The sequence below is a fragment of the Furipterus horrens genome, unplaced genomic scaffold (assembly GCF_987537825.1).
Source record: "Furipterus horrens unplaced genomic scaffold, mFurHor1.1.pri manual_scaffold_2, whole genome shotgun sequence".
Classification (NCBI taxonomy): domain Eukaryota; kingdom Metazoa; phylum Chordata; class Mammalia; order Chiroptera; family Furipteridae; genus Furipterus; species Furipterus horrens.
This window is the reverse complement of record NW_028327172.1, coordinates 38,782,957-38,798,864: the sequence shown is the minus strand read 5'-3', so window position 1 is coordinate 38,798,864 and position 15,908 is coordinate 38,782,957. Positions and strand designations below refer to the sequence as shown.

The 15,908-nt window shown below is 43.8% G+C and overlaps 1 protein-coding gene across 2 annotated transcripts in view; it reads right to left on the bottom strand.

Annotated features, from left to right (window-relative positions):
* Positions 1-1,391: 1,391 nt before the first annotated feature.
* The window catches only part of IRAG1 (inositol 1,4,5-triphosphate receptor associated 1), a 70,059-nt gene continuing 55,542 nt past the window's right edge, over positions 1,392-15,908 (bottom strand). For both annotated transcript variants that reach the window (XM_090264050.1, XM_090264053.1), the window contains exons 17-19: positions 11,461-11,580; positions 10,048-10,182; positions 1,392-4,337 (exon numbers count right to left, since the gene is read on the bottom strand). In XM_090264050.1, coding sequence (XP_090120176.1) covers positions 4,094-4,337; positions 10,048-10,182; positions 11,461-11,580 — 499 coding nt within the window. In that variant the 3' untranslated portion in view covers positions 1,392-4,093. The remainder of the gene's footprint in view (positions 4,338-10,047; positions 10,183-11,460; positions 11,581-15,908) is intronic.

Below are 15,908 nucleotides of genomic sequence, written 5' to 3'. Positions count from 1 at the left end.
CCAAGTCTTTGCTGAGTGTTTTTTTTCTTGCAATACCTTGCCAAAGGCAGCCAATTAAAGTTCACACACTCTGATTCTTTCCAACCATGTCTCCTAGTTATACACCGCCCATGGGCTTACCCTAAGTTATAATGGGTAAAACTTTACCAAATATTTTTGTTTTATTCAACAGGGTTGCACTATTTCCAGCCCCTAATATCATTTTCTTATTTCCTGCCACTCTATTGCTAAGCCAGTGCTTCATATTTTGAAAATTTGTTATTGAAGAACCCCATTTCTGGTTTAAATGTATGCATTAGTCAGGGTAGGCTAACTGGTATAACAGATATTTTTTAAGTTTCTGTGGCTTAATACACTAAAATTTTGTTTTTTGCTCATATCACAGTTGAGTGCTGTGCGTGTCCACGGCCTGAGTGCCCACGTCCCAGATGAGTGCTGTGAGTGCCGATTCAAAGACTCAGCTTCCACCTAGTGGTTCTGCCATTTCCTCTGGCCTCAGGTCCTCAAATGAATCCTCTTAATTTGATAGGACAAGAGAGAAGTAAAGAGGGTGTGAAGTATTAGGAAAGATAGTTTGTTTCTAGGAACCTAGATCTGGAGGGTCTGCATTGCCCCTCAGCTAACTGCAAGAAAGACTTAAAAATGCCATGTATCTGTAGAAATTAAGTTGGTAAATACTCAACAGTGTCAATCACAGCAAAATGTATTAATTAAACAAACAAACAAACAAACATAGGCCAGGAAGTTACAGGAAACCGGGATCAGGAATAGGGAAGGGACGAAGGAGAAGAACTGATTCAGCAGCTGCAATTGGGGACTTCTGACTTGCTTCTGGGAGACACAAATGGCCAATGGGACCTATTTAATTCAGGCTCAGCTCCACAAAATGAGGATGCATTTAGCTGTTGCCAAAGGTTTGGAAATGTGCTTTTATTTTCAAACTCAGGCATGTGACATTCTAAATAGTTCAAGGCCAGTACACCTATGTGAGGCTTAACAACATTTGGAACCGACAGCTGGTCCTACACAAATGCAGGATCTCCCTCTCCATTCACTCTGCCAGGCCACCCAGAGGGAACAATACATATTAGCTTTGTAGTAGCTGGAAAGTGAATGTCCTCTTAAGAGGTGACATCAACAATGACACAAACAACAACACATCACTCGGCAACTGAGAATCGGCACCCAGAGTGCTAGGGCTAAGCAGAAATGTCAGACTTCAGAGGCATTTTGAGGGGAACTTTTATTTCAGATCAATATCACTATTGGAAATACAGGGCCTGTTTCTCTCCATTTCACTGCTGCTTTGGCAACAGTTCCATCTGCTTCAGGTCGACATTTGCTTTTCAGAAAAGAAACAGCGATGAGGTTTTTTTGTCGTTGTTTATTTGTTTTTTTTTTTTTTTTTCAGGAATACCCTTGGAAATGTGGTTACTTTCATGCCCGTTCTTTTCCTCAACCTCCCTTACTCTCAGAGTACTTTGGGTGAGGACCTAGTCGGGGAGTACTCTTGCAAGCCCTTCTGTGGAGAAACTGGGAGTTCAGGAACTCACTGCACCCCCTGTGAGAGCCTGGCCTTTGTCTCAACTAGAAACAAAGGTGGGACCCCTGTGGCCAAGTGGACAATGGGCAGCTCAGCCTGGTCATTCTTTAAGAGAGACTGAGAGTGGACATTGCCAGCCTAGAGCCCTGTCCTGCAACTACTCCCTAAAGACCTCTATTTACTTCCTGTCTTTGGCTCCGAAGGCCTAAAGCTCCTTCAGTGTGTCTGGTCTCCCTGGAAGGGGCAGGAGAAACCATCCATACATGCCCCACAAGTCTGTCTGCCTTGATCTGCACCTCTTTACCTTAATGGCACATTCTTGCTCAACCCTGGCTTGGGCTTCTCTCACAGTGATTTTTCTAGCCACTGTAAAGGACGTCCCCCTTAAATCTACCTGCTGTTTTAAAGTCAGGCCTAATCTAGGTGGGTCTTCTGAAAGGAGTGGTTGCATCAAGCCTTGTTCTTGAGCTTGGAAATGATGTTGCTCGTTAGGCCTCATTTCCAATCTCTCTCAGAGTAAACTAAAAAATATTAGAATAAGTTGAGGCTAAAAAAGATGTTTTTCTTATTGATGATGGTTCTGGTATTGGGAAGTATGCAAAATGTCACCTGTCCCCAGGCTGCTCTCCACCACCTTGAAGGCTCCCCTTGTTCTTTTGACCATTTAATGACAACTTCCTAAGCATTAGCCACCATGCTAGGCCCTTACCCAGAAAATGGGTAAGACATGGTTCTTGTCTTTGAGGAAAAAAATGCTAGGAGAGGGAGACACATAAATAAGTTATTGTTACACACTGTTGTAATGGTCAATAATGAAGATGTTTAAAAAGTATCAGAAAGCACAGAGGAGGGTGTGTCCTATTGTGTGGGGTACAGTGGGGAGTTGGAGGGGGGTCATTAAAGCCTGTACAGAGGAGATCGTTTTTGCACTTGGTCCTGAAGAGTGACCAGAATAAAAGAAAATGGCAGAAGGAAAACTAGTGGATGGAGGAACAAAATTGTGAGAGAAAACAGGTTAGTCTGGGAACCAGAAATGGTTTGGAGGTGCTCCAGGACCACTTGGGGTGTGAGACTGGAATGCAAGGCGTCCAGTTAGGAGGCCACTGGAAGAGGCAATTTAGTGCAGCAGTTAAGCACACAGCCCCTGGGCCAGCCTGCCCGGGCTTGAGTTCCAGCCCCATGATTTACTAACTTGGTGTCCTCAGAGAGTTACTTGTGTTTTTCATGCTTCAGTTTCATCATCTGAAAATGAGAAGAGTTTTTTTTTTTCCTTGAGGACTAAATGAGTGAATAACCTATATTAATACCTAGAACCATGTTTGGCTCATAGTAAGTTTTATATTATGAATATTAGCAACAAAAACAAACAACTTCAACAACAAAACAAAACAAAAGCAAAACAACAACAATAAAACCCACACAGAAACCAACACCCCCCAAAGCTGATGAGGGATGAATGAAGGCTACGGAGATGGAGCGAGAAGTCAAATTGAAGGTGGGATGTGCTCTGTCAGTGTGCTACTGAACAGTTGGGGATGCTCTGAAACAGACGTTTGAGTTGGAAATTCCACTTGAACTGAAGCACTAAGGTGCACCTGCACACTTGCATGTGGGCACACGGAAGCTGAAAGCACACCATGTCTCCTCATTCACCTGAGAGGTGGGTCGGCTGTTCTCAATGGGGAGAGAACAAAGAGGGAATAGCCTGTGCTGTATAGCAGCTTAGAATTAGCATTTGAAATGGAGACCAGCAAGTTCACCATTGAAGCCATGAGTTTTCAGTGTTTTTCAAACATCTTAAATCCACATGGAAAGCTCATTAAGCAGGTGCCTGGTGACTGCCCCATGCCTTGTGAAAATCTGTGGGTTGGCTTTATCCAGAGCACCCAGAGCACATGTTTGGATGGTTGTTGGCTTCATGCACATGTGTGCTGTGTGTGTGTTGTGTGTATACACATGCATATATATTAATTCACATCTTCCCACCAAATTTCAAGCACGGAGCTAAATTCAGCCTGAATATTTTTCTGAGAAACCTTCCCTACTTCTGTAAAGAGAAACTCTGATTCCAAAGGGACAGAAGGAGAGTCAGTGAGAATGAGATGGGAAATGGGAAGATATTCATGTTGTGACTCCAAATTCTAGACCTGATCTTTGGGGATGGAGTTAAGCTTTAGGCAAAATTCTTCCTTATTTCCTATTACAAAGAGGAAAAGGGGGAGAGTGAGCTTCTTACTGTCCCTTGCAATGAAGGTGTCTTATTTCTTCTGGCCATCTGAGCTAAAGGCAGGTGACCTTCCCTTCAAGTTCCTTGGTGAAGGTGACTTCTTCCACTGGCTCTTTCCTGGGGCAGTTTTGTTGATCCTCCAAGAACATCAGTTACTATGTATGAACTGCTCCCATGGAGGAGCTGATTGTGAAAGAACCTCTGCTCGTTCCCTGATGGGCCGGTGGCAGCATGCCCACACCTGGGCCTGACAGCACTATAATGTGGGGAAAGGGTGATGGGCTTGTGTGCTGGAGCAGGACACTGGCTGGATGTCAGGTTTCCTACTGCTCTGTAGGCTGCTCATGCTGGAGTCCTGAGCTCCACCAGGAGTCTCTCTGGGATGCTGAGCAGGTGGATCTTCCATGGGTCCCATCAGCCTGCTCCACACAAGAGTTATAGGAATTGTACAGCCCCAGCACAACAGTCAAGACCAGCATCGCTGCAGCCATCATCCAGATGACTTGCCAGTGCTGACACAGTTTGGGATACATGACTTGTAGGAAATGAACCAATTCTTCAAGTTTGCTGTCAAGTGAAAAAGCAAATGGAGGGTTTAGTACAGTGAGCACATATATGATGCCCAGACCCATACTTCTCTGTCTGGAATACATTCCATGCTATCTAGAGTAGTGGTTCTCAAACTCAGTGGTGTAGAGCCACTTGGTGACACTTATTCAAAATACCCAGACCTACTGAATAAGTCCAAAGCTATGCTCTAGGAATCCACAGCTTAAAATTTACCCCAGATGATTTTGATGCCACCAGTTCAGAGCCTGGATGTTGGGAGCTACTGAGATACAACACCCTATTTACTTGTTTGATCAGTCACCATTCACACATGCTCTTACCTGTTCATGAGATGGTCATAGATATATGAACTCTCCCAACCCCAAGATACAAGTTTGGCTAACCCATATTCCCAAGCATCCAGACAAGACCATCATCTCTTCTGCACTTAGCGGTATTAGTCATCAGTTCCGAGTTCTAATCTTTACCTGTCTCCATGTTCAGATACATAGTTTATTTTCCTCAGCTCCACATCTGACTATGTCCAGAGTGGGAGGATTATGCTAAACTCTAGAAAACTATGTTTTTTAAAGAGAAGCATAAAATATTTTAACAATGTATAACAATTCTTATATGACTTTGTATATTCTTATATAACTTTCTATTTTTAATTGTTTTTCTATTACAGTCGTCCCATTCCCCCCCCCCATTGCTCCCCCTCTACCCCCTCCCACATTCAGTCTTCACCCTGTTGTCCATGCCTATGGGTCATTCATACTAGTTCCTTGACTGGACCCTTCCCCTTCTTTCTTAGAAAAATCTTGATGACAATGATAAATGACAAGAACCAGATCGACCTCAAGAGTTCACTTCTCGCCATCTCAGGGGCAACCAGAGGACTAGTAGCCTCCAGCAACCTCTGGGTGGTTTATTCAAGATTTTTCTCAACCCCATTAATTTTCATTTCCTAATTTTTCCCTCCTCCTCTTTATCTTCATACTTTTTCCCCCTCCCCTTTCCACTCTCTCTTTTCTTTCTTTCCTCCTTCCCTTTCACCTCTGGACTCCTCCATTTTTTTTTTTGCCTGCTTTTCTTCTCTCTTCCCAACTACCTTTCAACTTTTCCACTTTGTGGCCTAGTGAAAAGACATTTTGTCAGAAAGCCCACTTTGAAGAGTCCATTCTTAGAGTTCTCTGGAGAAGCCCTGGACACGTCCATTAACCTAAAATTCCTTCTTGTTTCTAATCCCAGACCTATTTAAATATCTATATATTTATATATAGATATATATTTATATAGAGACATTAAAAAATAAGAATATTGAGGATCACCTAAAAGAGGAGATGAGAAAGTGACAGGGGTCTTCTGAAGATCTTGAGGCTCACATAGACACTGAAAAATGCTATTTTCTGAGAAATAGAGAGCTCTTCTTAGAGTTAGGAGAAAAAAGATGCTGTACCAATGGATAAAATGACTCAACAAATAACCTCTTTAGAAAGGGACTAGATACTCAAGAGTGACAGCTTCAGATGCTAAGCTAAGGCACTGATTGGTTTCTTTTCCATTTGGGAACCCTCTGGTGATCATTTTGGGAACAATTAAGCAAAGCAAAATAGTGAACACATTAGCTGAGGTGAAAATCATTGGCTATCTTCATAACTGTTGGGAAGGGAGAGCTCAGAAATGGAAGCTTATTTTCTTTCAGCTTTATTTAGATTCCTTAGTTTCTTTTTAGATATAATTGGGTGCCAAAATGCAGTCTTTCCTTTGGGCTGCATTTTCATGTTCAAACTGCTATACTGGGGAAAATGCTACTCTAACCCCAACCTTATGTGGGACAGCAAAGGAGGAGGTCAAGATCTGGCTTCATGACCCATAACTTGTCACCCATTTTCAGCCTTTAAAAGAGGTTAGAAATAGAATTAGATTAGAAATAAAATTCCTCTGGAAATCAGTGTTTGGTTGGCCTGTGTTCAACCCACTCCTCCATAGGGAGGGGTGAAGTTGCTTCCTCCTCACCCAAGCTGAGAGAGAGGGGCTTCAGGGACGCTGCTTGGATGTGTTGCAGTAAGGGGGAGACAGTGGACTGTTGTGAATAACTCACACCTGAGAAATATAAAAAACTAGGATCTTGCTGAAGTGCTTTGTGGCATCAGCGTAGGGGCCATGATGATATCTGGAAATGCTACTGAGAAGCTGAACAGTGAAGGTGTACTTCTAGATGCCCAAGAACCAAGAGACGAATTTTAAGTAGCTAGCTGGAAGAGATGCATTTAACCTCATAAAGGGACTTGCACCTGAGAGAGGCTGAGTAATGGTGTGAACATGTGTGATGCTGGGTGGGAAGAGCGGTTTCTCTGAAGGTCTCATAAAGCGCCGTACTGAACAAAGTCAGGAAGTCAGCCTGGAGCCCAGTCACAATAATACCAGGCAAGTAATGCCTTTCCTACCCCCGATCTAGATTCCCATCGCAGAGTTAACCCTGGAGAGGTCAGCTGCTGCACTAGCAAAGCTGGGAGGGAGGGGAGCAGCGCAAGCAGGAGACTGACAGGGAAGCCATGCTCCCCATCCCCATTGGACACTTCCTTCTGAAAGCAGACCAGAGCTGGGGGATGCATGGGAGGAAACTGGCCATTTTAATTACTGAAATGAGGCTATTCCTGGCACTTAAAATTGACCAGGGGACTTACATTTTCTGAGAGTTATTGGAAAATAAAGAAATGTACCTATTATCATTGTAATTCCATAAAACAGATTTGCACAAGCAGTGGAAGAAAAAGGTTTTTGACATGAGACAGATAGTTGCTATGGGTGTCATTAAAGCAGTGGACAAGAAGGCGGCTGGAGCTGGCAAAGTCACCAGCTCGGCCCAGAAAGCTCAGAAGGCTAAATGAGTATTATCACCAATATCTGCCACCCCAGTCTTAATCAGTGGTGGAAGAATGGCCTCAAAACTCTTTGCATCAATTGGCCATTCAAGTGTAATGGTAAAAGACTGGTTAATGATTATAATTCATCATAAAACCTTCAAAAGGAAAGGAGAATGTTTCATGGGCTGTTTGTTGTGTGTGTGCGTGTGTGTGTGTGTGTGTGGCAGCTTTTAAGTTATTGGTTTTTAAAACCAGTACTTTTTAATGGAAACAACTTGACCAAAAATCTGTCACAGAATTTTGAGACCCATTAAAACAGTTCAATGAGAAAAAAAGAAAAAAGTTTTCTGTTGTGCCTTATGGGTCTTACTTGTCAACGTATCACTTAAATGTCAGAAGACTGTGTTCTCTGTTTTAATATGATTAAGATAGTGAATTAATTCACCAATGTTCATTTAAGCTGGCCCTCCAGAAAATAATATTTATAACAGATTACATTATTATAAATTATTAAACAGAGGAGATATTTAGACAAAAAGACTTTAGTGTTTGTTGTTTAATCTCTTAAATAAGGCATCAGCTGCTGGGGTTACCTCAATGATTTGTTTTGAAAATCACTAAGTAGGACATGGAATTTTTGATGACTTCAGACCTTGTTGTTTGGTGAGACGGCAAAATTTCCTGGGGGAATCATGTTTGAATGCAGGTGCCTGCAGGCAACCAACAGCGTGTGGAAAGGACTCAGAAACAAACGATTGCTGGGCATGGAAGACAGCAGCTCTCAGGGCTCGTCTGGCTTGGGTCACAGTGGAGTAAGGGAGTCTTTAACTTTGAGTGGGCAGCTTATATGACAGCCGTGTCAGTTGTCATCGAAAAGGTGATGCCATACTGCTGGGCCCCCAGCAGTGAAGCTACACTCCTGTGCTGAAGGACAAGGACCCTTCTGGGGGCTGTGCTGATGTAGGGTGTCCATCACCTGTGGTATAGGCATGTAAATCTGAAAGGGAGCCAAGGTTGGAGAGAGAATGAGGCCTCTCAGAATGAGTGGGACAAGAGGATACTCAGACCACGGATGCAAAGGCGGCCATTTCCTTATGCAGGTGACCAGGAGCTATACAGACAGGGGCCCAGCCACAGCCTTCCCTTCCCTGGGGTTTCATGAAATGAGAGGCAGCTGCCAATCGTCTGAGATCAAATTAGCTAGATAAGCACTCCAGACCTGTGCTTTGTAAACCAGACTGTTTATATTCTATGTACTCTCTCTGTTGAGTTCTCTTTTGTTCTTTCTCAGTGTTTGGAAATGTTAGAAGTTCCAACAGTGTTAGCTGTATTGAAGGGAGCCAACGGAAGAGTTGTTGTCCTGGCCTGGGCGTGAGTGCATTCAAGGGGAGGAAGGCATTGTGGTGGTCTGCAAAATAAGGGCAGAGGACCCCAAGAGAGAGAAAACGTAAGGAGAACAGAAACCAGCTGTTTAGAGTAGGGGCTGTGCTTTCATTGTTAAAACTTGGGAGTTCTGTCATTAGGAGAGGTGGTGCATCCAGGCACAGGTTTGTTTTCAGTGGTGAAGCATTTTCTCCAGCTCTCCTAGGAAGCTCTACCCTTGAACATTGGGGTGAACTCATGCAGGCTGAGACCTTTCACTCTAGTTGAATGTTCCACTATCTGGGCTCTATTGGTTGTTCTTATGTGCTTTGAAGCATATCTATCTCACATGTAATATTCATTTTATTACATTATTGTTACATGCATATGATGTCCAGAGTCTGCCAGCAATGAGGTATAAACACATAATCTGTCCCAAGTTTAGCAACTAATTAGATAATTAATCATTTTGTCTGGAGCCATTCTTGACCTTATAATAGGCTGGGGGTCTAAAAACAAAGATTTTGGTGAACTGTTCCAAGTTTGTTGTAACCACATATTTAAACATCAAAATTCAAGACTTCTGGTTTGAATGTACTAATAGAGACAATAATGTAGAATATATGAAGTGGGGCTATCATTAAAATCTAGGATGCAGTTAGGACAAGATGCTGGATCTATACTATCTTTATATACATATTATATATTTATATGTTTTTTCCAGATTTAGAGAAAAATACAGTTGAAATATAAAGTGTATTTTTAAAAACCCCAAGTATATCCAATCCAAAGTGAACATGCTTTCCAGATGACCAAGCTTGTTTGATCAGCATGGAAGGGACCTGTTGGAGACTCACCTTTGCCACCCAGCTGAGTTTATCCCTTTACACCCATCTGTTCTCTCTGCCTCTGTTTTATTTTTTTGGAAAAACCATCTAAGGCCTAGGTGGTATGGCTCAGTGGATTGAGCACCGGCCTCTGAACCAAAGGGTCTCTGGTTTGATTCCCAGTCAGGGCACATGCCCGGGTTGGGGGCACACAAGACGCAACCACACACATGTTTTTCTCTCTCTTTCTTCCTCCTTTCCCCTCTCTCTAAAAACAAATAAATAAAATCTTTTAAAAAAATCCTCCAGGGCTTCAGGCCAGCTCTCTTGACCATGGATCTTTCATGGGGATGGCTGGAAAAGGGGCTAACTGAGTGGGTCAAGAGGACTCCAGTCAGGGTCCCTCGCAGTTAGTTTCTTGGCTCCTGACAAAGCCCTACACCATGCCCCACCACCTCTGACCTCTCAGCTCCTGCAAACATCCCCTTGTTAACTGTTTTGGCTTTTTTGGGATTTCCTCTGCCTCCTCCCCAAGCACGAGTGCCCTCTCGGTTTCTGTTCATTGCTCACTTGGGCCCTAGCCCCACTGATGCCCAGGACTAGCACCTGCAGAGATGTTGTAATGGTTAATGAATTGTGACCCATTTCAGCAATGGCAAAGGCTCCAACCTGCTTCTCTGGTCCTTTCCCTCATCCTCAATTTCTTCTGTCTCTTCAGGTTCCTCAGGACTCTCGCTCTTCTGTTCTTCCTCCTCCTCCTTTAGGTCTTGAAGCTCTTTGGTTTTCTTTTGACTTTCCTGGTGTCTGGAAGGCAAAAAGGAACAATTGAGTCTGGAAAGGCCAGGCAAAGAGCATCCTTTCCTGAGGGGACTTGAGCACCCCCAATAATCACACACTTCCTGTGGTTCCACACAACAGGAAAAAGCTGGGAAGCTCCCCTGAATCCTGTGGCTCATGTCAGTACAATTTCCCCTCACTCTTCAGTCATCCTTCCTGTTTATGAAAGTGTGACAGAACTGACAGGGAGAAATGTGACTGGGTTCTTGTCCTACTAAACATTCAGTGGGGCTAAGATTGTGTTTGTTTTCTACATAACCTTGGCGCTTCGGCTCCTCACCTATAAAATGGAGAAGGTGTCATTCATCTCGCAGGGGTCAGGCACACGGCTTGATCTAGGTAGGGTGATACCTGTCACACAGGCTTGTTGGGAAGTTTTATGGAAGTGACAGGCACACAGCTTGACACAGAGATGTAGTCAGTAAATGTTCACAGAGCTAATGGAGGCATTTACTCACACCTTCTGAGTACAGAGGACAGCTGGAGGTTCAAAGGCAGACTTTCCAAGAGAAACCCTTTTGGTTTCCTTCTCCCAGGATTAGTATTGCATTGAATATACACTTTATGCTTGTCCTACAGCTGAGTGTTCAAGGTCAGCACAGTTTGGCTGGGGCAACCCCAGGATGGTGTATGTGGCTGCCACACAGCAGCCTGCAGGTTTCACTGCAGTGGGAGGCTGTCTCTCCAGGAGCTGCAGGGAAAGGAGCTTAGGATACGATGCCCAGTTGGGGGTAACTCTCCATCTGGCTGGGCTTGGGCCCTGATCAGTACTCTGACAAGCCAGAGTTGCTACTGAAGCTCAGTTAGAGAAGGGAAGTTGAGGGGACTCCAGTTTACAGGAAGAAGGAAAGGCTGAGGCTGTTATAGTGGAGTTGCAGCTGCTCCTGGGCCTTTTTGGCAGCGACATGAGTGGTCTGGGTGTTCAGGAAGCCTCACAGGTACCAGCAAGAGGAACCCACCCACAGTCCCTGATCTTCAGATCAGCCTGAGCAGAAATGTTCTGGTGGCTTTTTGCCTAAAAAAGAGGGCAGTCTTGTTATTGTCTGACCACACCCTCTTGCCCTGCTTCCTCCTGTCCTTCCTGTGGAACAGTACTACTCTTTCCTACATAGCTCCTTACTAAGGCAAGGAGGTCCTGGGGCCACTGGTTGTTTCCCTCAATCCTCTAAGAGACAGGAAAAGCCCGTGGGAAGGTATCTTATAAGACCTGCCAGGTGACCTCAGAACTGCTAAAGTCTGACTCACCTCTTGTTGAACATTTCTTCCTCCCTCCTGGCCTTGGTCTCCTGGCTAATCTCCTCCAGGCAGCTTGGAGTTGGCATGGGAACAGAGGCTTCACCATCTGGGTCCCCATTTGGTTTTCCACTAGTGAGAAGAGGGAAGTACAAGGCATCCTTTCAGGGACAGATTGGGCATCTGAAAACCAAACCATATCTTTCGCCTGATTTCTGATCAGAAGTGAGGAAATCCATTGGATTGAATTTGTTTCAATCCTTCTCCCTTAAGACAAGATACATAAAGGCCCCAGTCCATGAATCCTCCCTAGATCCCCCAAAATCAAATACTGCATCAGTTCCCCCTTTTCCTCATGTTCCCAAGTCCACCTTTATTCTTATTTCAGGAGATGCTGTGGGTGGACAGACAGCTATTGGGAGCTTGACAGCACCAAGATGAGGAAGGTGGAGGCAGACCCAAGTGGTCAGTGCCATTCCGTTCCTATGTCCATCTTTTGCTTCATTCATGTCAATATCTACCAAGTACTGACTGAGTCACCGGCATCTTGTATTGTGCTGGGGATACATACACAGAGCTTAGAATGGAAAAAAATATCCAAAAAAAGGGGGAAAAATATGTAATTGACTACACGTTATGATAACTTTCTGTACAGTGTCAGAAAATAATGAGAGAATGTGCTTAAACTGAGTGGTCAGAAAAGGCCTGAGTTGGTGTAACTGAAGTGCAGACTTAAAAGATGAGATGTCAGTTATGTCCATAATAGAGGGAAGATCAGTCGAGGTGGAGGATGCAGGATGTATGAAGACCCTGAGACACAAGATGCAGCGATGTCTGAGGAACAGAAAGGAGGCAGTGAGGAAGGAGTTAACTTTGGGACAAGAGGCATCTAAATGGAGACAGCAGGTAGGAAGTTGAATATGCAAAAGACACTTAGAGAAGAGCTCTTGGCTGAAGAAATTTATTTGGCATCATTATATAATCTAGATTATATTTAAAGCAAGTCAGGTGAGTACAAAGTGACTCTTAGATTTGATAATACACAGGTCAAGAGGAACTTTTGATGAAATGGTGGATGCCAAAAACAGATTGGAATGGGCTTAGTAAAGAATGGGAGGTGAGAAAGGGGAAGACATAGATATAATAATTTGGCCAGGAAGGGGAGCAGGAGAGTGTGTTGGGGGAATGCATAGCTAAAGAAGTGGGTTAAGGGATGAAAGCACATTTAAATGTGAATAGAAATAATTCAGTACAGGAGAGAAAGAGGACACCCAAAGGAACTAATTCTTTGAAAAGGGAAGCAGAGGCAGACCTTAGAGAGATTGAGAAACCTCCTCGGTTACAACGAAGAGAGGACAGTAGGTTGTAGGTTGTAGTTTGCAGGCTGGCTAGGAGTGCTGGGGGCCCATTAGAGGTATGGGGTCACATGTTTAAAGGAAGTATCCTGATGGCCATGCCTTCCCTAGATCCTGTGCCCAGTTCAGTAACCATAATCGCAGTGGGAGTCCTGTCAGGGAGAACCCTCAAACCAGGCAGAAGAGTGAGCTGAGCTTTTCAGTCAGGACTCTGAGGGATCACAGCTGCCCCCCTCTCCAGCCCCCAAAACAGGCTTTATAAGTGAGGCTTACATCTTCTCCTCACCCTTGGCATCAGTTTCTCCTCTCTTAGTTTTCCTCAGACGTTGTAAAATTTACATTTCATCAGGCTGGGAACCAAAACCCATTGTGAACAAGAAAAATAACACTCCAAAAATATCAGCTATTCATAACATTTCTCCTTTTGCAAATTACATTATCCACTCCCTTCCATGTGACCTTTGCCTAATGTGCGGTTTCCTATTTGTCCAAACAAATGGAACAAGAGCAGAAAATCAGCTACAGCCAAAAGCAGAGAAAGTAATTCTTTTACTAAATATATTTATATATTAGAAATAGAATGTCAGTATCAGACTTTTAATTTCTTTTATCTACAGCTGTCAACCTTAGAAGTTAATGATAAAACACATCTGAAGGAGGACAGTGTAGTGTAGAGGAAAAGAACCTGCATGAGGCAAGTGGGTCTGAACCCCAGCTCCAACATGGAAAAATCACTTGAGTATCCTGACCTGCAGGTTCCTCAACTGTCAAATGAGGATAATAGTATATACTTGAATGTGGTAATGTAAGAATTAATGAAGAAATAATAAGCAAACTTTCTGCAATGTGGTACTCAACAAGTGATATTATTATTAGTTATGCAGTAAGTTTATTGGTACATTTGGGAGCAATTTGAGGTCCTTCCCAAACTGATCCATAAAAAACAAAAAAGAAAAGAAAAAAGAAAATTCCAGCTGATAAATTACCAGGTAATTTTTTATATTTTCAAGAGAGAACTTGATATAGGTTACTCTGACACTTCAGAATCAGAGGAACTCTAAATGTGACTTTAAAGTGTGGCAAAACTGACATAAGATTGCTTTAATAAACTTCTCAAATGTGTGTATATTGTGTGCCATAACACACTCACGTGCCTTCGAGTTTTGCTGACCAAGTGGTGGTAAATGAAAGTTTCACTGTCCTCAAATTAATGCTCTGTAGAGACTAAAACTTTTCCCCCCAGTAGAGCCAGGAAGCCCAATAAGTAGCCCAACTTTTTAACATGTGGCTCTTTTGTCCAGGGTCCAGATCTTCCAGGTTGACTGATTGTGCTCTTCAACTCAAATCACCTGAGGGGTTTTAGTTCTTAACATGCTTTCACATGCATTTTCTCTCTTGATACCACCCCCTCTCCAATGATAAGAAGAGCTAGCATTTATCGCATGTATCAGTCTCTGTGCTAAGATCTCACTTAAGACTCATGAATGACCCAATAAGATAAGTAATACTATTGTTCTTAGTTTGACAGGCAAGGAAACCAAGACTCAGTGAGATTAAGTAACCAGCCCAACATCACACAGTAAGTGTTTGGTAGAGCTCAAATTTGACCCTATGCAGTCTGACATTTGTCCATTCTCTTAACTGCACTATATGCAACCCGTGTTGAGGATTATCCCATTTGAAAGATGAGAAACCTAAGCTCAGGTTGAGTAAGTGATTTGCCTTAGTTCACATTATTGGTGGTTGGTGGACCTGGCTGGGACTCTCTCCTTGGTCTTATAACTTCATGTCAAAGCACACTTTCCATATGAGCAATAGTTACATGATTATCTACACATACACATTGATTACTGATCTTACCTATAATTATGACCTAATTATATATTGAGATCAGAGAAGGAAAACTCTGACTCCAAAAAACCTCCGCTGCCTTGCGGCATACCTCTTCAGGGGAAAGGCTAAGGGAGTAAACCCCGACAGAAAATCCGGAGCCGGAGTCCCTAAGGCGGTTTGACGTTGTAGTCAACACCGGCAACTCCTGCGGCGCACCTGAAGCCAAGCTGTATTGACTCCGTCTTTCCCTTGGACCCTTCAGCTGCGAAGAGAGGGGGGGTCTGCTGCATGGGCAACAGCAGACCCTCCATATTACCCTGCCCAGGCTCTGTAGCTTCAGCGTCATCTCAAGATGTCAATTCAACACGGGAGGAGACAGATACCGTGTCACTCCCGAGTCGGACTGCACAACCATTCTCGGCGGTGCAGATAGACTCTTAAGAAGCTACACCATCGTCTCTCGAGACGGACGGCTGCCGACGACACTTTCCACACCTCCTGAGCACTGTTTCAACAGAAATCTTTCCCTGGGGCTCTAAGCCATGTGAGGGGGCCTGCGGTACCTGCCGAGTGAAGCTGTGCCTGCTCGTAGGCTAGGCCATGGCTTCTGATGTGGCCCTTCTTTTAAAGGTTGCTTGTTTAGAGTGAGAGGTGAGCTAGGAAAACCTCTGGTTTAATTCTGGGGTCAGGATGGAAAGTAGGGGAAACACACAAGATATAAAATGTTTGCTGTTATATCCTGACCTCTAAACTGAGCTTAACAGTTCCTGAAATATCTTCTCCAACTACCTGAAAGTTTCTCCTTGAGTGTCTTTAAGACTCAGTTCAAATACCTTCTCTTCTGTGGAGTCTTTGCCAATGTTTCCCCCTCTCCCACAATGTGTGACTGAAGTTGATCTCTCCTTCCCTCTGTGTCCTATTACACCTCTGTTACAGCATAACTTGGAGATAGGGTATTTCTATGTTTTATATACATGCCCACCTCTCAGTATGACTGTGACCACAGGGAGAGAGGCTGTGTTTGAGTTAGAACAGTGCTTGGCACAATAAGTGCCTTTGTTCGCTGAGTTACATTGACTTGACTGTGGCTCACCCAGTCCCTGACTATTAATCTTGTAAAATGGGCGGGTCCTCTCTGTAAGTGGTTATCTCCTGAGAACCTAGTGTTTGGGTTGAGTTGAAAGAATCTCTATTCACAGCTGTAAACTTGGAGCATAGCCTGTGCCCATCCTAGGGATTTCTGGGCCAAATGCTCATGGATCATAGCATCTA